General features: G+C 42.0%; 1 protein-coding gene and 1 long non-coding RNA gene across 3 annotated transcripts in view; both read right to left on the reverse strand.

Moving 5' to 3' along the window:
* Positions 1-18: 18 nt before the first annotated feature.
* LOC131445885 (uncharacterized) lies at positions 19-16,478 on the reverse strand. Of its 2 annotated transcripts, XR_009233862.1 has the most exons (5): positions 16,270-16,478; positions 15,954-16,050; positions 2,066-2,119; positions 1,166-1,254; positions 19-955 (listed from the first exon to the last, which is right to left on the reverse strand). It is a non-coding gene; the product is annotated as an uncharacterized LOC131445885 (long non-coding RNA). The 2 variants fall into 2 exon arrangements; XR_009233863.1 differs by lacking the exons at positions 19-955; positions 1,166-1,254; positions 2,066-2,119 and adding an exon at positions 4,773-5,400.
* Positions 16,479-21,070: 4,592 nt separating this feature from the next.
* The window catches only part of ndufa8 (NADH:ubiquinone oxidoreductase subunit A8), a 3,706-nt gene continuing 934 nt past the window's right edge, over positions 21,071-23,842 (reverse strand). Inside the window, exons 2-3 of the mRNA XM_058618054.1 lie at positions 22,635-22,811; positions 21,071-21,602 (exon numbers count right to left, since the gene is read on the reverse strand). Coding sequence (XP_058474037.1) covers positions 21,465-21,602; positions 22,635-22,811 — 315 coding nt within the window. The 3' untranslated portion in view covers positions 21,071-21,464. The remainder of the gene's footprint in view (positions 21,603-22,634; positions 22,812-23,842) is intronic.

Consider the following 23,842-nt stretch of genomic DNA (forward strand, 5'->3'; position numbering starts at 1 on the left):
TCCGCTGTTGTATCTCTTTGCTAAAACTGAAGTTTTGTAAAGCACTCTTTCTTACTGTCGCACCAGTGTCCATAGAGAAAATCAGCATTTTTAGCTCATGGGAGCACAGGAGCTGCTGGTCTCCTGCTGCCTTGTTCTGGCACATTTGTGTCACTTAGGTAAATCCAAACAAAGGATTCAAAACACTGAAGTGACAGTATCTTACATTTGAACTTTTTGATGGAGACAATATTGGATTAACAACTCTTATTGAGCTGTGGTGAAAAATTTTGGATTTTCTCAATGGAGTTTGGTGTGAGGCCAGAAAAGACTGTCCAACTGTGAAATAATATCATAGACTTTAGATGCTTAAGAGTTTATCAAGTCAACCCTTCTTTCACTTATATGCAAAAAATGAGTCTATAAAAACTGGAATATTTGTCATAAGGCAAAACTTAAAGCTGCATGTCATTCCGGAAGGGCAGTAAACGTTAAATACAGTTAATTAGTTAAAGCATGTGTGGTAATTCATATTTGAATTAAGACAATTTTCCAATGAATGGCATATTTTGTCACTTCTTGAATGTGACACATTATCAATTAGCCCATACCTGGTTCTGATTAAAATAAATACTCCTCGCGTAATTAAAGGGATTGTCCTACTCGATATCACGGTGTCATTTTTGACAATAAGCAAAGTTTTATTATTTTTTTATATATATACTGTATATATATTTTTTTTTTACTTAGCTACGTGATACGTTTCTGTGCTTCTTGCTCGAAGTAAGTTGTTGATCAATATGCCCAGCAGGAGCAATGAATATGCACGAGGCGTCCGCCGTGGCGGCCCGGTAATTGCCGGTCGTCAGGGGTGGCAGGCACAATAATTTGCATCTTGGGGATCCTGCAATCAGCGTTCTATTCATTAGCGTGCCAGCCGCTTCATCTGCTGGCCACTCAGAGCTGCCAATCTCCCCTCAGCAGCCAAAGCATTTGGAGAGAAAAAAGGGAAAAGACAGAATGGAAAAGTTTCAATTACAAGCCGTGGCTGCGGGTAGTGGTGTAACAAGTCTTAAACCCTGTATTTAGGCTGTTTTATGCAGGTGATTGACTGTTACTGCATTGTGAAAGAGAGCTGGAGGAAAAGCTCAATGAAACGACCTTAATCTTGTGTATTCTATATCACCTTTTATCTCCGGGTGACCGTCTGCATGCACACGACGGCGAGGACGCCCGTCTGTGGCGTCTTTGCTCGTCTGAAGTGGGCCTTCAGTGCTTCCATCAAAACAGTGGGGGGGGAGGGGTTACATGAAAAGAAAGATTATTATACCTCAATGAGACAATGCTGGTATTCAAGGTTATTGTCTCAAGAAGATTGCACACAGTCTGCAGCCTTTAGGGCTCACACAAGACACTGGGAATCTATCATTTCCCTTGCAACAATAATGTTGTGATTTCCAAAATGGCTGCATGGCAGTTAATCAGCGGAAGAAGAGGACAGTTAGCTGATAAAAGGGCGACACACACACACACACACACTCACCTGACACCATCCTCACAGCCATTAATGTCGTCAATAAATCTGACAGCTCGTACGTGGACACACACAAGACTTCTCACTTCTATTTCCTGAAGCTTCACTTGTTTTAGGATGCAAGACGTTAGCGTGTGTGCGTGCGTGTGTGTGTGTGTGTGTGTGTGTACAGCAGGAAGGGAGTTCCTTGTGGTCGACTTGGCCTGTTCTCAGGAGAGGTGAGAGCCAAAACTGTGCACGTAAGTGTGTATGTGTGTGTGTGTTTGCAGTAGTGCTGTGAATCTTCTATTGTTTTACAGTGACATAGTCACTGTTTCCTGCATCATAAATCTACATGTTCATACACACACACACACACGCACACACATACATGATAGTTATTCTATTCTTTAAAAAAAAGAAAACAAGAATCAAATATGTCATACAATGTCACACAAACACAGACATGATACATATACAGATTGTATGAAAAGTTTATAAGACACACTTAACAGACACACACACACACACACACACACACACAGAGCTTGTTTCGCCCTGCCATTGTCTTACAGAGGAAGCCTGCGAGTGGAGGAGGAGGAGGTGGTCGGATCTTGTCCTCTTCAGCTGGACAAGAGAGCGGGGCAGAGGGTCGCCGATGGAGAGAAAACACCAGGATGGAAAGATGAGGCCCGGGAGGAGGTGACAAAGGAAGAGGAAAAAGATGAGGAGTGGGAGGTAAGATGTTGTTGCCATAAATCCAAATCTTTCATCGGGCAAAAAAAAGAACAAATGGCCCCTCTGGTGTGACGTGCGTTTATTCAAAGATGTAGCTCAATTACATTCTTCTGATAGCTTTATAATAACATCTGCTAACCACATCAATCTGAGAGTGTGTCTGTGGGTGAGAAAGATGCTATTGCTGATGTGCAGTCGTTTGATTCAAATATGTATATTGTGGGATTAAAATAGACTTTATTCATCCCTCGAAATAACCTAATAAAGTAGCACAAATCACTTCAACTCAGGGTGGAACCAACTTTTCCTCCCTCCTTAGTCTCTCAGTACACCATATTTGTTTTGTACTGGATTATTTGACACATAATAATCCCGTATTCTGTGGAGGATCACAGTCCTCTTCTATTCTGTTCATGGCAACAAATGCAAATTAGTTAAAAAGGGTGTTTTCTTTGCACCACACCCCTATACTGTATCGAACTGTAAAGCAACCTGTTCCTGTAATCGCTGAAACAACATCATTTATTTTGACGTGCAGCTGTCAAATTATGGCAGACATTCTGCTTTGACTTCCCCGTGCTGTTAAAACTTCCCTCTCTCCCTCTGTCTCTCCACATGCACCCGCAGTAACTCCCTTTCTCCAAATGACTGAAATAACACTATTACTCTTGCCATCATCACGTCAATACCCTTTTCAATGTCAGTCTGTCTCACCCAGCACGGATGACCAGACCTGCAGCTGTCAAAATCCCACAAATAATGAGTAAAAAAGAATCCTCACGGCACAAGAGGAGGAAGAGAGGAACAGTTAAAGGGGAAGGTGAATTCCAGAGAAGTAATATGCTGGGAATTTACGACGCTACTTGTCTGGTGTGGAACAACAAACCCTTGAGAGGTGTGAGCGCTACGCCAGCACAGTCACGGCTTCCTGGACATGAAAAGAAAGAAAGGACGGGGAGCCCCTCACGGAAACCACGACAGCCTCACAGCTCAACCCACGGAGGCACCTTGACACGCACCTGTCAGAAATATCAAAATGGTTTGTGTGCACGTGCACACAAGAGAGCAAGAAAAGAGATTGAGAGGCCGGGGGGAGACAGACAGACAGACAGACAGACAGACAGGGAGTGAGAGCGGAGTGTGCAGTGCAGCTCTGTGGGTGGCAAAGGAGAAGGATCGCTGGATCTGACAGGAGCTATTTGACTAATCCAAAACAACAGCTGTAAGGTAGGGGAAGGAGGAGGTGGACGGAGAAGTACAGGAGGAGAAGGGGGAGGAGATGAAGACGGCTGTCAGTCCAGGAGGAGCATTTTGGGTAGAAGGGGGAATCATGAATATGAGAATGAATTCCGCATGTAAACCCTGAAGCGTAAAAAAAAAAAGGAACCTAAAAAGACCACAAATAGAAAATAAAAAACGTTGGACACGACAAAAAGGAAACAGGAGGGGTGAGGTGATGTAAGATGTGCCGAAAGGTGAGTGAGAGACAAAGAGAGGGGAGGGACGACGGGGACGGACACAAACTGCTTTGCTGAGTTGTCTCCATTCGCCTCTATGCAGTGGGGCTGTATTAGCATCCACTGCAACACAGGTGAGAGTGATTATATATCCATACACATGTACACGCATGCACCGTCCACACACACACACACACACCGGCCTTCATTGCACATCTGGTTGAGTTTTGGTGAGTGGAGCGGCGTTGGGGTGGTCCACGCTGCTCTGACACGTCTGTTCTGTTAACGTGGCGGACCGCGGGGAGTCTGACACCCTGCAGCGGGTCAGCATCTGAACATCTTAACATCTCACCTCAGTGCAACACGACGGGCAGCTAAACGCTCGGAGCGGCACAAAAAGAAAATGGCCGACGAAACCGGTCAATTGGTAACATATGACCAGTCAAACTAAAGTTAGCAAGCTGCTAACTTTACCTCAAATTAACTCGATCTATTTGAGTGTCATGGGTTTAAAGTATTACAAAAAGTGACCATCAGCTTGAACAACCCACTCACCAGGATCATATGTTCCACAAATATGTTTCTGAACCAGAATTATCCAACTTTTTTTGTGGAAATTCAATGATGATAAGCATTTCCTGATTATGGGAAAGAACCAGGAAAATGTCATGTTTTATTGTATCTCTACAATAATAGCAGGGATGGGACGATACCTCTTTTTTTCCTGCCGATACTATTATCAGTCCGATCATTGTCATTGTAGACCATTTATGAACGTATGGAGCTGTTAACAACACATTTGTCCCGAGTCATTTCAAAGACAAAGCAACTCTCCAACTGTGTCACAAATATTATTCTCCCAGAAAGAAGAAATAAACGGCCCAAATATGACTCAAATAAATGCTTTTAGCTGATTTTGATTTTGATTGAACCAAATTTGACATTTTTATCTGTCCAACATCCGATCCAGTGATTTAGACCATTATCGGAACCGATACCGATTCTCGGTATTCTAATATTTTGTGTGTTATATTCTCTTTATTTACTGTATTTTTATTTGACTACGAACTGTGAGGATGTGTCGCCATGCAGGTGAGAGTCTCATCTCAAAAACTATACCTCACTCACAGTGATATGATTTGTAAGAAAAGTATTGTACCAGCAGTGTTGTTGTTTCTGGGAGACCAGGCTGGCTTGACATTGTTCTGTGAGGTTTTCCTAATTTCTTGATCCACATGTAATAAATGAAGCATTGCCTTTTCTTAAATTATCAGAAAATCTAATCAATTACAATGTGTACGTTTCAATCTTTGTCTTTGTTCATGTGAAAAAAGCAAACATGAGGTTAAAGTGGAATCCAGAACCCCTCGGCATACCGAGACAGAGGTCTGCGGTTCTGGGTTCCATCTAACAGACTGAGGTTATGTTGGTTCTGCTCGGGGATTTGGCTGTGAAGCACAGTTCCTGTGGCTTCGGACCAAACCAGGAACAGAAAACCCCTTCCCCTTACAGAACTGCTCTTGACGTCTGGCTCCTCTCATCTTGAATCTCAGTGTTGCTTCGAACCCAAAGCCCGTGAGAACAAAGTGGGTCTCTTCTTCGCCGCCCCCATCACTGTGGAAGCAACTGAGGTTTTCGGTGAGGTACTCTGAGGCATCACTTTGATGGGATCAGGCCATGTTTGGTCATGAATGTGGTTTTGGACGAAGAGACCTGAAAGAAAGGGAAAACCAAAACTGACAAGAGACGAATACTTGAGGGGTGAAGGGCTGAACAAATGGCCAGACAAAAGTGGCCAAAGTAAGTATCCAGGTGCTCTGTTTGCTCTGGCCGGAGCTCCAAGAAACGAACAACCATCTGCATGTTGGTAATCTGACACATGAAGGAAAAACACACAAACTCTGTACATGCTCACGGTTAATAAGAAAATAAGCATGAAGTTACAGAGACTTTTCATTCAAAAGAAACTTGAAAAAAAAAAAAAAAACTACTTAGGGTCTGTCAGTCAAAGCAATAACAAAAGATCTACTTTGAAGACTGCGTTGGACAGGGCTGTCACTTTAGATGGAAAATTCAGATTCATATCCATTTACATCAGAACTCAGAAGTCCAAAGATTTCACCTGCAAGTTGACCGTAGTCGCAAAACAACACAATCATATAATCGTTCTTCATTGACGCTAACATTGTTTCAAGTGAGTTGTCCAGCAGAGGGCACTGCAAGCACAACTCGGCCTGCATCCATGCTCTCTTTGTTCATCAGAAGAAGACAAGAGAAGAAGAAAATGGAGGATACAAACGAGATAAAGTGCCCTCCTGAGCAGACAATCACGAAGCAAGGCTTCGGCACTTTAAAAGTAAGATATTTCCTTCCTCACTTTGATGTTTCATGGGGGGGGGGGGGGGGAGTAGCACTAAAGCAGATGACATCATTAAAAGGCAACCAAAATGAAATGGCCCGTTACCTTGAACACTGTTCAAACACAATATGTAACGTTAATCACACTTACTAATGCAGAAATGTTTAAAGTGATGATCCACTCTGCACGCACCCTCTTAACCAAACCATTACATGTGGAGGTCTAGACCTGGTCTCCTCTTTAAAGTCACTTTGGGAACTTTAAACACGTCTTCATGTCTGATTGGGTCTCACTTCCTCAGTAATTTATACAAAACAGCTCCTGCACCATGCATATGTGCATGTGTGTGTGCATGTGTGTGCATGTGTGTGCATGTGTGTGTGTGTGTGGGTGCGAGGGCTCATGACTGCATCTTGGGCCTAAGTAGCAACAGATGCGGCACTGACCTCAGAGGCTTCCTGGAAACTCAAATTTGTCAAAGTGAAGCAGGAAAACGAGAGAGCAGCAGTTTAGGTAAATGTAACATATAGGACACACACACACACACATGTTTGCACAGCATTCATAGTGAGGACCCACAGACATAATGCACCCCCCATAGCCCCTTACCATACCCTTAACCATCACAACTGAATCCATAGGGGGGACAGAATATGGGCCTTACAAGCCAAAATGTCCTCACTCTCTTAAGTTTATACATTTGGTCCTCACAAAGGCCACACACACACACACTCAAAAACTTGTTGTTATGTCTTCGTCAGGACACATCAATGACATAATGTATTCCCTACTAGCCCCCCAACCCTTACCTTAACCATCACAACTAAATGCCTTACCCTAACCCTTAACCTAACCCTAATCTAAACCCAAATCTAACCCTAACCTCAGGGCACATCCTTGACAAATCCCTAACCTTAAACCCAATTCTAACCTTTTTAACCTTCAAAAAGCCATTTTAAGGGCTGGCAGAATATGAGGACAAGCCAAAATGTCCTAGATTTTCCCAAAACATCCACACTCCCTTAAGTTTTTTGGTCCTCACAAAGATAGATACGAGAAATTCATAGTGAGGACCCTCAGAGACACAATCCCTAGCCCCTTACCCTAACCTTAACCATCACAACTAAGTGCCTAACCCTAACCTTTAACCTAACCTAACCCTAACCCTTAACCCCCCAAAAAGCCCTTTACAGATGTGAGCACCAGCCAAAATGTCCTTACTCCATATGGTTTATACGATTTTTGGGCCAGACAAAGCCACAAATACAAGAACACACACACACACACACACAAAACTGCAACACTGCATGGAGACATTCCTACTGGACAAACACACATCAAACTTCAGTATAGTGTTGCATCGGACGGACACTGAATAATCACAGACTTTATAACCATATATCTGGTTCTCCGAGCGCCGCATGAAACTGCCAGACTAATGAACACATGCTGAAGGTTTTCCACCTCTGACCACAAACACACAACCTGCTGATGTGCGCTCACGTCGCTACAATCAGTTCTGCTCTGTATTTTCCCTCCGTGACGTTTGAATTCACCGTCAGTGTCAAAGGTCGAACTGAAAGGGTAAAATCAGAGAAGCTCTTTATCTACGTTATCTCCAGAAGATGTGTTTGAGAGGATAAATGAATAAGCTGGAAATGTTTCCTGCCAGTGTAATGACGGAGCATTTGAAACACAGCTCATGACCTTTGGCGTTGTTCCGCAGGAGCTTTTATATCTATTTTTTTCTTCCTCTTTCTCCACCACTAGACGATAACGCCAACATAATCTGATGTGTGATTTAATGCCACAGTGCCTCACTGAGAACCACATTGCTCCCTCATCCATCTCTTCCTTCTGTTTTTTTTTTCTTTCTACCTTTCTTTTCTGTCTTCAGAACCGGAAGCAATCATGCTATCTCGGTGACGAACAAGCGGCCCGAGCGCATGATATCACCTCTTTAGGAAAACAAGAGGAAACGCGTGCCAGTTGCTCTCACATGCGATCAATTATTTTTCGGGTGAAGTCGATCTGGAGGGGGAAATTTTCAGCCATTAGCCCTTTAGTGCGGGGATCATACTGAGGGTAATAGTGACTAAACACTGAATAAACACATTTGGCTAATAGGTCATTCGAACCTGAAGCCGAGGCGATTGTTGCAGAGTCCAGCTGCAGCGACGTGCGCATGTTCACTCCCTCACTCAGAAATGAACGCATGAGGAAAACAACACAATTATTTGACAAAAGCTCTGATAATTTTGTCAAGACTGTCACAGCCAATCACAGCCACTACTGTAAATCACCAGTTTAAGAGGAGCGGGCTTCACAAGTGAGTCACGCTGACGATTTAGCTGCAATTAGACGTGAGTGTGTGTGTGTGTGTGTGTGAGTGAGAGAGAGTGTGTCAGTTTTAACTGAGCTTTCAGGAGAACACATGGTTATTTCACAAAGTCTCAGCCTGGTTTGTTCATCACTTAACTTAAAATGGTGCTATGTTTATAGAGAGAAAAACTATGAATTTTTAATTAATTAATATTCATTTGTAATACCCACTAATTTCCCCCCTAATGAGTCAAAGTGGTCAGTTATATTGTATACATGTTTTAAAAGTACTAGATTAAACAGGTATGGATAAAAAAAAAAAATATTCGGAGACACTACATACATCAACATTATGGCCCGTAAAAGACGTAAAAGCACATATAATGATGATGATCATAATGTATTATTGTGCTATTTTACACCAAATATAACAATAGCAAAAACTGTCATTACATGCAATAAAAATGCAAAATTACTGAGTATTACAATGTATTTAAAATTGTATTATTATTATTATTATTAGAGTTACACTATTACTATATCATTACTACAGATGCACGACAGTGTAAGAGTGATACTACGGTTTAGTATCAAAGCCAACATTACAATTTGGACATTTTGCAAATAAAAAATAAAAATAAATACAATGTTTTTTGGGTAAAAAGTACATATTATAGTAAATATTTCCTCTGACATCAATTGCTGTTAAAGTACAGAATGAGATTTAATCAAGTTTAAGTTTCTTTTAAAAACACTTCCCAATGCTGACACACACACAATAATCAAGCAATACAGGCTCAGAGACGTTCATTCAAAGGCAGACAATTTAAAAATTAAAAACTGAACATTTTGAGCACGTTATGAGAGCGGTTTGGCTTTTTAAGGTCCCTCTCTTAATCTTGTACACACACACACACACATACAGCTCCAGGCGCTGCATGTTCAGGGTGAAACTTAACTGCTCAGCTAATTAACACAGGCTGAAGGTTTCCCTCTCTAACTGCGGCACCTTTAACCTCAGCATCAGAGATTCAGCGGCGACTCACCACCGAGGAAGCCGCTATAAATACAGTACAACTATTTTTCTATATAATATATATATACACATGTATGTGTGTGTGTATTTACGGATCAGTATCTTGAATTCAAATTCAAATCTTTGTGATCCTATACTTAGAAGTACTTATTGACTGTATCTTAAGACAAATGAAGGAACCTCGCTCTTTCTTCCCATCCACCCCTCTCTCTGTCTTTCCCCGCCTCTCTCCTCCCCTCTGTCTGTTTATTCTTCTGGCGGTGCAGCAGGCCCCAGAGCCCAGAGGCAAGTCATGTTCTCAGGGAAACGGCAACTCTCCACAGAGCTGGTATCAAAATAGTTTAAAATGCGAATTGTCTGATAGTTCCCAGTGAGCGCAGAGCCGAGCCAAACACTTCCAGATCCCCCTGCCAGCAGAATGTAAACACAGCCCGCACTGGGAGAGAGAGAGAGAGAGAGAGAGAGAGAGAGAGAGAGAGAGAGAGAGCAAGTGAATCTGTTGTGCTCTTGTCACAGAGCTCACATCAGTCTGCTTGGATTAGTTGGTTGCTACCAAGGTTTCCAAAAGCAAAGCTTTTTTTTCTTTCCCCTTTGCCATGTAAAGAGCGCTGTGTTGTTAAAAGTCAAAGGTGTGCAGAGGCCGAGTCTTGACGGGGAAATATTTTGTCAGAGCTTGAACGCTGAGATGAAGCAGGCATCGGTGTACTTATTTCTTTTAGTCCAAAATTAACTGTGAGAAACAGATGTATTTTCCTTTTGGACGAAATGATAAAAATCAAAAACCGCTGAGTTATTTGTTGGCCTGAGACGCAGACCATTCAATCCTTGTGTTTCCATAAATATTCTCTCTCTCTCTCTCTCTCTCTCTGTTTTCTACAACCTGTCGACCTGTTTGCTTTCATATTATTATTTTGTTACGGAAGTGCTTTTTGCTGATTTAAATATTGTGTTTTTACTTCCCTAATTTGTGTTAGTTTAGTCTGTTTTGCTTATTTTCCTTCTTCTTAGGTCCATGATATAAACCCTTGGCCTCTTGACCTCTCCTGACACACTTTAATATTGCTTTTTATTTGTGAGTGCAAAACTAAATTAAACTAAACTAGACATATACTTAATATGGCTTATTATGAACAAGTTGTATTCTCATCCATGTGAAATCAAGAAAAATATGTCCATAAAAAAGTCCTTTTAACATGTTACTAATAAGCACATTTACATGTATTTATTTTACATTAATGTGCGGAATCTTATTTAGTGATTTGTTTATGAAAAATGATCAAGATTAATAGGAACATTAAACATGAACATGAAAACATAGCTTTATTGAATAAAATCAACATTATATTTTCAGTACATTTGTGGTTTCAATGTGAATTGAAACGTTTTGTGTGTTTTCTGCCTTTATCTTTAACTGAATTATCTGAATTAAGACATAAACATGATAAAATCCTACTTTCCACGTGTCATTCTAAAAACCTGAGTTCACTCTTGCTCCACTGGAGATTAGTCAAACACAAATATTAAGATTTATCATATTTATTTTACCGATTGCTGCACTTGCGATGCACTTGTTTTATTCTTGACACGGCCAAATAACGATTACTATAAAAACATGTAAATGTACAAAAATGCATATGTGCACGTGGACTTGTACATGTTGGGGAAGTGGACGAGGATTTTGCCTGAAAAAGCACTGGAACTTTGCAGCATTTCTTTTCCTTTTCTTATTTATTTTTGTCTGTGTTGTTTTCTCAGTATTGCAATGCATCACTTGACATTACCCAAGCAAGTTTGAACTGCAGCGCATCAGCTGAAAGCAATTTGGTCCAGAGCGCAGCTGCCAGGCGGATAAGACTTTCCTTCTTTCGTTTACTTTGAAATGTTCCTTCTTTTTTTTTCAACATCCAAAATACACAAGGCAGCCAAATTGCTGACATGTGTGAGAGGGGCAGCAAGTCTCCTGCATTCTTTCATGCCCCACTATGCAAAACTCCACATTGTTTATTTAAAGAACACTGAACACTTTAGCACTATTAAGAAACATGTCATATAGTAAACTAAAGGTTTCCTCTCAGGAAAAATCCCTGTCAGTTTATTTTTCTTTTGCAAAAAGTTATTTTAGTGTTGACTCACAAAACTGCCTGCATTCACAATTAAGCAACAGCGTTGCAGCTCGCCGCGTGTAACGCAGGACGGGCTAACAGGCAACGTAAACCTGGAAGTGGTGTGATTATTTATGTGTTGAGATGACGGAGGAGTGAGAGGGGAGCAGCGCTTTGTCTCCGTCTCACTTCCTAACCGTCATTCTGTCTCTAAGACGACTTCGAGATATGACAAGTTCACGTTTCCTCTTTTTTCCCTTCCCCTTATTTCAGCTCGCTCGACGTTAAATACGACAAACCTGATTAAAAACATATTCAAAATACGCAGCGATTAATTGTCTCTGAAAGCATATGCTTGGACTTCAGTGATCATGATGTTTCCAGGAAAAAAACCCAAAAAAAACAATAACTCAAAACATGATTCAATATTATCTTTGCACATACGGCAAAGTAATTTAACTCTCCCCGTGGCTTATTGTGCACTGCTGACAAATAGAGGGCAACAAGAGTTTACTTTAATGCAGGATGGATTTAAGAGACAAATTAAGGATGACAAGTAAGGACCGTCCACTGAAGCGAGGGGGGGGGGGGTAAGGTCTGAGAGACAAAGACAAGGAGAGCCTGACATGAGAACCAGCCTGTGTGTGTCAGTGTAGGCGAGGTGGTTGATGGAGGAGGAGGGTGTGGAGGGAGGACAAGAGGCTTCCAGAGAGAGAGAGAGACGGGAGGGTCCGCTGTGAGTGATAGCCCACCATGGCCTCAGAGCAGCCCAACGCTGGGAATAGCTAACCTGCCTTGACATGCGTAGGAAACCCAAAACTCTCTGAGCCCTCTTGTCAGATAGGAGCCACCCAGAGGAGCCCCGCCACGACTGTGTAGCCCGAGACGCTGTGTGTCCTTTTTAACTAGCACTGTTTAGATGAGCGCACGCCAGTGGAATGCTTCAGTATACCTTGTGGAAACCACAAGCACAACAGGATAGAGCGACATCGGTTTCCCTGCTCATGGGAATAAGTCGACTCTGGCTACTATAGCGGGATCAGAACCACTGCCTTGAATGTATGTCATCTGCTCTTGGCATCATGGGTGCTCATGAAAATAGATCATCGCTGATGCTGTACTGTCACAAAGACAAGTGCTGACAAGGGTCAAGTGAATACGAGGTGGTTTTAGGTCACGTTAGTATAGTCATAATCATGACTTCTGTGACTGTGTTCACATTACCAGCGTCACTGTTCAAATCTGATTAAACACAGATCAGATTTGAAGGGTCACATGTGTACTAATACCTTTTGTGTCCTCATGTGTCGTCAACAACAGAAAACGACAACTTTGGCCTTGTTTAGACTGCAGCCCAAATTGGATTTGAAAGCATATCCGATCAGAATCTGATCTTCCTGACCAACTGTTCACATTATAGATAAAATAAAGTGATCAGATGCGATCAGTGTGTGTCCATATTGACAGAAACAAGATAAACAAAAAACACTAAATGGACAATGGTTACGTGGATGGTTACCTGCTGAACTGAAGCATCGTGTTCCGTCCTCTGCCAAAAATAATAACACTGGCATATTTTCTGCGGGACCCATGGACGTAACGGGTACGCAACACAAACAGAGTCAGTGAAAGCTGACTCTATGACTAAAGTGAATGCGTATCACTTCCACAAAGTATAGACTGTCAGTTGAATCCTGGTCAAAGACGCTGTGAAATCCTATCTGAGCAAACCGAGGCGTTCAGATTGAAACAGATCTATGAAAGAATTCGATCAGAATCGCATTCGAAACCACCTGCGTATGTGGTTTGAATACGCTTTGGAAAAATTGGATCTAATGGTTTTTTTTTTTAGCTGTCCAGTCTGCAGACAAACCATGCTGAATGTAATCTGGATATGCTTAAAAATCCGATTTGGGCTGCAGTCTAAACAAGGCCATAGAAGCAGAAGATAAATTAAGATATACATTATTCTCCTGTAATCCTGTAACACTCTCCTTAAATGCAACACAGCACATGCTTATAGACAAAAAGCCGTCTTATATGACTGTTCTCACACATATTGGATATATATCTGATCTAGAAACACATAGTGAAGTGACACAAATCGGAGGTTTCTGTGTTCACACAGCCCTGAAGAAACAAAAATCTGACCAAAGTCAGATCAGCTATGAGTCACTTTAGCCTGGTAATCTGAGCGTAGCCATAATCAATAAATGGAACATCTAAGGCCTAATGTGTTTGTAACTCACACTGTAGTTAAGACCCACTTGGGACTCTTAGTTGCCTAAAAAACTCAAGACCTGACAGCAAGACCCTTCAAAATATCAAGCGATGACCTAATAAACAAGACAATGTCAGACAGAGCTTTGGCGAACGTGGAAGACAGTGATGGACTGATGGGTTCATCATCACCTGCCAAGTATTCTTTGAGAGGCCGCCAGTTTCCACTGAAGTCCTCACTGATGGTTCTGAGAAAGCGGCCATCTGGCACGTCAGGTTATGACGACTCTGCTGTAGCATGCGACCACACGGAGGAATTTAAGCTCATCATTGCCTTGATTCAGTCAAAAAAAACAAAAACTGACACACTTGTCTTCAGCCAATGGCTTTTGAGGGATCTCGTCTTGTGCTGTCATTGCAGCACAGATTGTGTGTCCCGTACCCTTTCGTCACCACAACCACGGATGTCCCTGCAAAACCCAGCTCCATTCCTCCTCCTCATGATCATCATCATCATCATCATCACAGCCACCATCTAAACTCTGGGGAAAGGCAGGTCTAATTCATCGGATTTCCAATGGTGACTGACTTCCCGTGTCACATTTAGGAGGGTTAATTAGCAGATATTGCACTCTCAGCACATGAGGAAGTTTGTATGGGTGTAATAATTAGTTTTTCGTAACCTAAGAATTCGACTTTTTTGTCATTTATGTGCCTGCCACCTTCTACAACTATGTTATAACTGTGGTATAGAAGGTGCTAGAGGATGCATTTTGCAGCTTACTATGCAAATAAAGAAGAATGACATCCTTGAAGGCCAACGTCGTTCCCTCACATGCTGCGTGGGAAAAGAAGGAGTGAGGGGAGGATTGTCTACTTATGAAGGAGACACAGCAAGACAAAAGCACACTAACAGCTATCCGGCTTCACTCTGTCCGAGACGAAGGAAATGATGCTCATATGAAAAATAAAGAGACTCCTAGAAGGAGAGGAGAGGAGAGAAGAGAAGAGAAAAAGAATTGCATATTGGCACGCAGGGAAAGGCAGTCTGCGGTAGACTTGTAAATAGCCGGAGGGACAGAGGGATGGAGGAATGGAGCTATCAGCAGAGAAGTGATGAAGGTCTGGGATCAGGCCAAGATAAACACAGGCCAGCCCAGAAGGAGCTGCAGCACCGTGCACACACACACACACACACACACACATGCGTGCGCACTTCCCTCACACATACGTGTACAAATGCACAAACAAACCATGAAGCTGCAAGTACTTTATATCTATTATACTCCCACAACCAAGCATATAGGCACAGGCACACACACACACACACACACCTGCAGACAAATAAACAGTGCTGTGTGCGGCTCCCATGCAGACCACAGCTCCTTGAGCGTTCAGCTGTGTGACAACAGGCTGAGCTGTCATTTCAACATCTCATTTCATCACATACTTCACATTAGTCCATTTGCTCAGATGCCGCAGAGTAAACACTGGCGGAAAAGAGGCAAAAAAAAAAAAAGGCTCGAGCCTTAATTTACAGACGTGGAATAAACAGACTTAAGAGTCGAGAAAAGTCACAGTAAAAAAACAAACAAACACATCCTTTGTAGATTCATACTCCAACACAAAAATATGCCCTGCAGATTTAATCCTGCATGGTGTTAATTTGCACGCTGGCAGGCATTTTCCTTTTTCATTGTTGTTAGTGTATGTGTGGTGTGTGCTCTGAAGCCCAGGATCTCCTGCTCCGTCTTGTCTGTGGCCGGCCAAACACCTTGAGCGGAACCGTAAAAAATTTGCTAAATGTTATCTCAAGCGCGGCATTCAGAGGCGTTTGGCGAAACTGCGGCGTCAAAGAGCAGCTGTGGAGCGTGTCTGACTGGAATGCAAAACACAAGTGATGGTCATCACTCTGTCACCACACAGATTTAGACTGAGGACCAACAGTCTGGGTGTGGGTGTGTGCTTTTGTTTGGCCAGAATTGAGATTTTCTTTAATAAAAACAGTGGAATAAATGGAGTGTGAGTGAGTGAGCGAGCTTCAGACAACTGACCTGACTCTGTGGATTATTGATTCTATATGGAGCTTTTCAGCATCCTGTTTTGGTTTGCCAGTCCACTTTTAAAAACATCCCTGCTCAGCACAGACCTATGGGCTGTCTGTGACGTAACACTGTGCAGCAGTTTGCTGGAAGTGTCAACAGGCAACTGTTTACCATATATTTACCTTCAGAGGATGGGAGTGAAGGTCCTGAGCAGCAAAGTTGCAGGTTTGACTCCTGGAGGGTTTGTGAAACAATGTCCTTCTCTCTTTCACAAATTCCCTGTGTGAAAAATTGATTACAATTAAACTGTATGCTATAAGTGAAATTGTTTTGTTTCTGACCCAAAAATGCAGGTGTGCAAACACATTCTTATATTATAGTATATTATCTGAAAAGCCTAAATTGAACAACCCACAGCACCCTCTATTAAATCCATTGTGCATTATACTGCCATAAAATACAGTTACAGCATATTAAATGTAAAGATAATTCACTCACCGGTGTTCTGTAACGCGTCAATTTTTACCAGATGGGGTCGTTAGTCCCAAGCCGAACCTCCGACCTGGAGGACCAGTGTGTGCACCTCTTTGTCTGACCCCTACCCTGCACAGACCTGTCCGGCATGGGTGGCCCTACCAGGAGCACAAGGCTCCAGCCGGCATAGCTCCGAGGGTCACTGGGGTACGCAAGCTGTCGCACCACGCCAAGGTCTGTGCACTAAGCGACAGAGATATTTTCTGTATCATCCACCTGTTTTAACTGTTGTTCATGTAAATATATAATAAAAAAACAACCTACTGAATTCAAAGTGAGCATCAGAGTGTGGAAGAGAAGTGATTGAAGTGACTTAAAACATGGCATGGTTGGTGGTGCCGCACTACTGATCTGCTGAGATTTTCATAAATGACCTTTTCTGGGTTTTACAGAGAAGGGTCAGAAAAAAATATAAATGATCAAATATAATATAAATATATAAAGTGAGTTATCTGGGTGAAAATCACTTGTTGATGCCTGAAGTCAGATGAGAATGACAAGACAGGTCATGAAATGATAGAAACGCTAACTCAAATAACTACTTGAGCTCCATTAAGTCAGACAGAAAAATAAGTTTTTGTTTATTACCATGACATGTTTTGACCACGTATTACATGTGATGTGTCTTGCTTCTTGTTCTATACAGGTTTGGTTTGACAACCTGTTGAGGACAGCATCCCAGGTGTGTGATAGGATTCAGATCCCTCATCATGGAAACAGGCCCAGAGAACCAGCCGGCATAGCTGGATCTTCAAAAAACCTTATTTTTCTGTCTGACTGAAAGAAAGCTTAAGTACAATACCAAGAAGACAGTTTAACTGGTAGTTATTTTGGATTCAAATAACTACCAGTTACAGCCAAGGTATGTAGATAGAGTAGCCAGTGAGCGTTAATGCTCAGGCTTAGCACAAATGATGTTGTTTCTCTCATGAGTAGTGACTCATCTTCTGTCAAAAGCAGGTTTTATAAAATGATCACACATTTAACATGACAGGTTCCTTCCTTTTGGTTTTTCCGTTCCCTCACGTTTGTAAAAACCATTACATTTACACGCTTGCTAAAGCTGCACATTTAGTTAACCTCAGAAAGTCAACTGATTCTGTGTCTGAACACAACAGAATTTGTTCTATCATCAAAGCCAACACAGTTGCACAAAAGCTTTTACTGCGTCCTAGTATGGCGGTGCCTGCATTGTCCTCCTAAGAAAACAGACATTAAAAACAACCACGTCTGCCATGTAAGTGTTTTTTTTTTTTTTTTTTTTTGGCGTGTGTGTGAGTTTTCCCTGTTTGAAGCTCTCAGACGATGGAGCTCCGCGAGTGGTGGTCGCAAAAAGCAGTGGCGGTACTTTGTGGCTTGTGGTTGTGTATTTCATACATAACTGTACAGCCTGCATGTCAGTTCAAAGCCCCCCCCATATGTTGTATGAAGGGATGAGTGGAGACATGAAAGCAGCACTCAAGGTCATGCGCAGCCTGAAAGATCACAGAGGGAAGTGGCCGTGTAGGCACAACAGCACAAACAAATCAAACACAACTACAGTTTGTAAACTCAAGTGCACCCACATGCTGGCAGAGATGCAGCAGATGTGTCATTGAGAAGTGCACTGCAGTTTTGCTGATACAAGGTATTGTTAATGAAGTCCAGAAAATGAAAATTCATTATTTTACAGGGGGCACCAAAAAGCTCTCATGTCCCTAGTGGTTCATGTTTGTAAGGACTTACACTAGGTGCTTCTCCTCGAGGCTAGTGTTGTGTTGTGTCATATTAAACCCTCCCACAGTGTGTAGATATCAGGTCAGTGCCACGCTCCGTAGTGTGTTACCACAAGGCTCCAAAATGGGAGAGGAGACGAGCCCGACTGCAAAAACAACAAGATGCACTTACAATTTAAGGAAACGTTCATCAGTCAGAGTAGGCGTATGTGGATATGTGAGCGCATGAATGCATGAAGTAAAAAGACAGAACAAACAGCTGTGCTCTGGCACGCACCCACGGATGGTGTGTGTGTGTGTGTGTGTGTGTGTGTGTGTGTGAGCGAGCTGGTGGTGAGGAAGGGAGGGGTTTCTAAACTACACAAGCCCCAGGTGTGGCTCATCACCTTAACGATGACCCCGCCTCCTTGAGCCAAGAAGAGAAATGAAGAGGGTTTGCAGTTTGTTAGCACAGACAGCTGTTGATTATCAATTTATTAGGGCATCAGTGGAAGTCATGAAAGAAGACCACAAACAAGGTTCATGGATGTCGTGAAGGAGGACACAAGGACAGTTGGAGGAACAGAAGAGGAAACAAGGGAGAGAAGTCATGGCATCTAGTTCTTTAGATGAGAAAATATGTTTTTCTTGTTGACGGATTTAAAAAAACAAACTTGAGTATATTCCGATACTGATATTAGCCCAATACAGTCATTTTAGATCATTTATGAACTATGACACTGTTAGCAACACATTTATGCCGAGTCATTTCAGAGACATAATTCTCCAACTGTGTAACAAATATTTTTGTAATACACAGCCCAAACATGACTCGGCTAAAATGCTTTTGCTGATTTTTATTTACATTTTTACAGTAAAGCATGCAACATTTAGGATTTTTGGATTGTATTGGAACTTACGCTTGTACCTGTCCGATATCTGATCCAGTGATTTTGACCAATATTGGGCCGATGCCAATTCCCATCCCTACTGAAAATCTATCAACATACTCACCTGATTTTTTTTCTTACAATAAGGAGCAGCTCTACTATTGATCTTCTTTTTAAATTTACCATAAGATGTGCAACAGTCTCAAGGACTCCAATCCAACTTTCAGAAGTTTGTGTTTTTGCCCATAAAGAAACTGCACACATCATTTATATTCCTATTTATATCTTATTACAGATGCTGCTACTCTTTGTCCTGCTGTGCGATTTGTATTTCCCCATGGGAATTAATACAGGTTCATCTTCTTTACTTATCCACACACTTGGGGGGGGGGGGGGGGGAATCACACCTCCCAAGTGTGACCATCACCACTTCAAACACACACATTATATTATATTAGCTCCGACATTGAACAGCGGGACTATTGACAGTCATTTGTTATGAACGAGCGCGGCTGTTTGAGTATTTTAGCGCACCAGGCTCCCAGGCGGGCTGTAGCTTTGTGAAAGCCCTGTATTGTATTTCTTTCCTGTGCCAGAGCCCATTTCCTGTGGCGGTGCCATGTCAAACAACGATGACCCTCTGCTTCCTGCAAGTCGCATGGAGACAAGTCTGCCACGAGCCCTAGGGCCTCACCGCCAGCCACTGAACAACCTCTGAACCCCCACTTCGTCTGCTTTCAAGTCACTCCCTACCTTGCCCTCTCTAGATCTCACTTTTCCCTTTCTCCCTGCCCGTGACACTTAATCCCTAAATCTAAACTGTTGCTTCTTTTTCTTTTTGTCCCCTTACTTTTATCTCCCTCTCCTACTGCTTTTACTAATTTGCCACCTCCTTTTTTAACCCCTTACCTCCTCTATGTTTCCCTCAGTCCACACCTCCTTCTCTTTTTACATCCCTCCTTCCCTCCTCTCTTTGTCCCACTGTCCAGGTCAGAAGTAGGTCTGTCAGACGTTTCCTGTGCAAGCTGCAGGTCCAGACCACACCTTGTGAGGGGATTTCTGCAACCACCGTGGGTGACGCACTACAAAAACCCAGAGACATGCACACTTCTGTCTTTAAATACACATATATATATATAAATGGAGCTACTGTACACAATAAAAATATATGGTTGTTTTTGGCAATGAGCTGTGACTGTGCGCTGGTAAACGTGCCGTCAGTAGGATAATTAAAAAAGAAAATTGTGGGAACCAGTGGAAAACATGCTGTGCAGTAAGTAAGCATAATGTCAGATCACCATCTAAAATAAGCAAAAACAGTTCAATGCTTTTCATGTATTTTTTACATTTTCTGAATATTATCACGGCGACTGTCAGCTGATAGCTATTGACCTCTCTTAGGAGTCAAGTCCCTCTGTTTTTATGACCTGAAACCAGACACTTACATCACATGTAAAACACCCCAGGGCAACATCTCCATGTTTGAGTATGAGTAAGCTGTCAAATCGTATTGGCCCCCACAGAAATCAACCACATGGCAGAGGTTAAAGACTCAAACTGCCCTCTTGTCGTTGCTGCAGCGACGTAAACTACAAACGCTACAAGCACAGATTTAAAACTACTGATATGCTACTGATAAAGGATTAAAATAAATCTGAGCTTTTATGGTAGTATGCTGCAGGATTTCCCTCAGTGCGTTAAAGTTCAACTTTGATCATGGACAATGTGTTCGTTCACATTGTTACAGTCTTTTACAGTCCAACCTCTCTTTGAATTTGCTTCTCATCTCTTTCCAATCCAGGTCATGTGCACACGTGTGCATGTACACGTGCGCTGGCAGCAATAACATACTTTTGCTGTACATCTCCGAAATGACTCCCCTCGCCTTCTTGCAGTGCAGGTCAGCAGCAGGAAGTGAGCTGGGAGAAAAGGAGGAAGCAGAAACAGCTCTCTCTGGCTACAGGTAGTGACCCTGAGCCTTGACCTCCAACCTCACCCTCCATCAGTCTGACAACGCACACACTGACAAAACACAGATGTGCAAACACGTTGCCGTTGCCTCCAATCTGCTGATATCAAAGAAAGTGTGTCTGGCACCATTAAGCTGTTAGGAATTGTTTTAAAGCTTTTATTACTGTCTGAAGACAACATCTTGAAAAGGAGGCATGTCAAACTCCAGTATTATAATTTATCTCTTTTATTAGCTGACAACAACAATAACAGCATGTTGCTTTTTGTTCACTAATTACATTTACATAAGTGGTCAGGAAAGCTGCATGGATTCATGGACTTGTTTACACAATCATCCATCCATCCTTCCTTCCCTTATCAAACTGTGTGATGGTGGAGGTACAGTACAACTGCTGGACAGACTGTCGGGACACGAGCCCTGTCCAAAACCAACACTCAGAAATAACGTTCAAGTTTTAGAACCAGTAATTGAAATCATTGTGCCCACACCTGGGAGATTTAAACCTTCTTAAGTAACAAAGATGCATTACTGGTCACATGTGGAATAGCAGGTTTTGGACAGGGCCCATGGATTTGGAAGATGACTGACTGTTCTGGTGCTGCCTCACCAGGTCCAGAAGAAAAACCTGCTGCCATGCTTGGCTGGTTCCAGTTTCCCCTCGATGACTGGGTTGGGCTCAGGACGTGGTCTAGAGTGGTAAGGGTTCTCAGGGATCGGCCGCGAGGTCGACACTTTGGTCACCTGCGAAGACAACACAGAAGTGTAAGAATAAAATAAAAACAACAGTGTCCTGTGAGGACATTATCGAGGACATGCACAGATTTGGTGATGCAATGTTTTTAAGAGCCCGGTTCTTTATGAAATCCAATACAACTAGTGAAGCGCATCAAGCTGGAGCATGACCTAATGATGTCATGAGTGAAATGATCAAAGGGTTGGGTCGCGGTTCAAAAGAAAACAGACACATGGTCACCATCCAAAGAAACTTGACAGTCGACACTGTGTGTTCACAAGTTGGCAGGAATATACCCACAAAGTTTGAAGTCGACCTGAACATGAAAAAAATCGGATACTTAGCCATCTACTAGGTCTAAAAACGAATTTTCTGCCTGTTTTAACTGTTTAAACAAGGGATCTGAACACTTTCTTGACTCACTGCATCTTCCCATCTGAATGGTTCACTCATTTTTTCCCCAGACATACTTTTTTTTTTCCACCAATAACAGTTTGTTATTTAGCTCAGAAACCAGAATAACTTGGCCAGCTTGTGTTCATAGTCAATCTGAACATGTTTCCTCATAACTGAAATTTCCATAGTCTCCCTGCTCTTGTGATTTGATTCCATGAACAATAGCTGTGAACAACAGCTCTGCTTGGCAAGTCAAAGTGGCCTGAAATTTGATTAGAGTTATTCATGAATTTCCAGGTTTGAGCAAGTGTCTGTGTGTATGTTTTTTTCGTTTTTTTTTTAACACTGAAATAAATGCCCCAGAAAAGCTATTATCATGATCGGTTATTGGTCTTGCTGTGATTGCTCCTGCAGAATGAACACTGGCCAGTCAGTTATGCAAAACCCTGTAAAAAATTTTTTTACAATGACCAGAAAATCGAAAGCAGCACAAATACATTATTTTTCTGCCTAAAAGTGCGTCTCGGTGAGAAGAGTAAGGTGCAATCAGAGGCTTTTCCACAGCCTACAATTTGGCAAGAATAGAGAGTCTAAAACCTGCTGTTCCCAATGTGAATGTGCAGTCAAACTCCCACAAGCCTCACCTTAGACAGGTCTCCTAGTTCAGGTCGCACCCAGCCCAGCTTGTCGAGGACACAGCTGTCGAAGGCGTTCTGCTGCTGACGGCACCGGCGCAGTTCCACCAAGTTGGAATAATCCAGACAGGTCCAGTACTCCGTGAATGACTCTGCACAGTTACCCTTGATTTGCCTACAAGTAATATTTCAAACAGACAGTTTGAATCAAGATCATATACAGTGTGAGGGACTCGCCCCACAAAACAACATCTTGTCTGATCATATGAATTACAGGTGTAACATTTGAAAACATTTAAAAATGTAGGAAACACCATAAAAATCGATTAATGGAAAATCCAAACATAATAAACATAATAATTATAATAATAAAACATAATAAACAGATGAATCAATTATGGATCTCATCGTTAGTTGCAGCTCTAAACACCAACATAACAAAGGTTAAATATACAGTAAGTGCTGTTTATGCACTTTCCATATACACTTTGAGACAGAAGACATCATTGCATTGAATATTTTACCTATGATGTGTGAAATGTTTCTCTGTTTAACAAGTGTTTGTTTTTTCTGTCTATAAAAAAGCTGAAAACCATAATTAACTGGTTTCTTCACCTTTCACTCACAGGCCAAAAATCATATATCACCATTATATCACCTGGCACAAACCAGAAGCACCCAAGAATCAAACCAGGTCCCAAGTGTAATTACAGCTTTTCTCAAACCTTTGCTCATTATAATAATTACAGGTTTGGGTTCTTTCACAATAACTTTCAGTTTATCTTATGGCCACAGTGTCACTTGTTTGTTTCCTCATTTGAAATCAAAGTTGTGTGCTTTATTTTTCTTTCAGGTTTTTTTTTTTTGGCGTGAATGAAAACACAACTTGATTAAGAGACGCGACATGAAAAAGCACATTTGCGACTGCGTGAGAATGAGAACAAACAAAGCTCTGTTGAAACTGTTCAGTAAACACAGACACAGTAGTTAAGAGTGAGAAACGCCAGATCACTTCAATAAGTCCCAGTGGCAGGTTTATAGACACAATAGGCTCTGTGGTTAACTCGCTCATGTTAGAGAATCAGAAATCCTTTATGCACAGGTCATTTTATGAAGACATTATGAAGAAATGTGTCCATCACGTCACATCTTTTAATTGGAGATAACAAGCGCTAATTAAATATTTCAATCTCTTTCAATAGTCATAAAATTGACGG

The sequence above is a fragment of the Solea solea genome, chromosome 19 (assembly GCF_958295425.1).
Source record: "Solea solea chromosome 19, fSolSol10.1, whole genome shotgun sequence".
NCBI lineage: Eukaryota > Metazoa > Chordata > Actinopteri > Pleuronectiformes > Soleidae > Solea > Solea solea.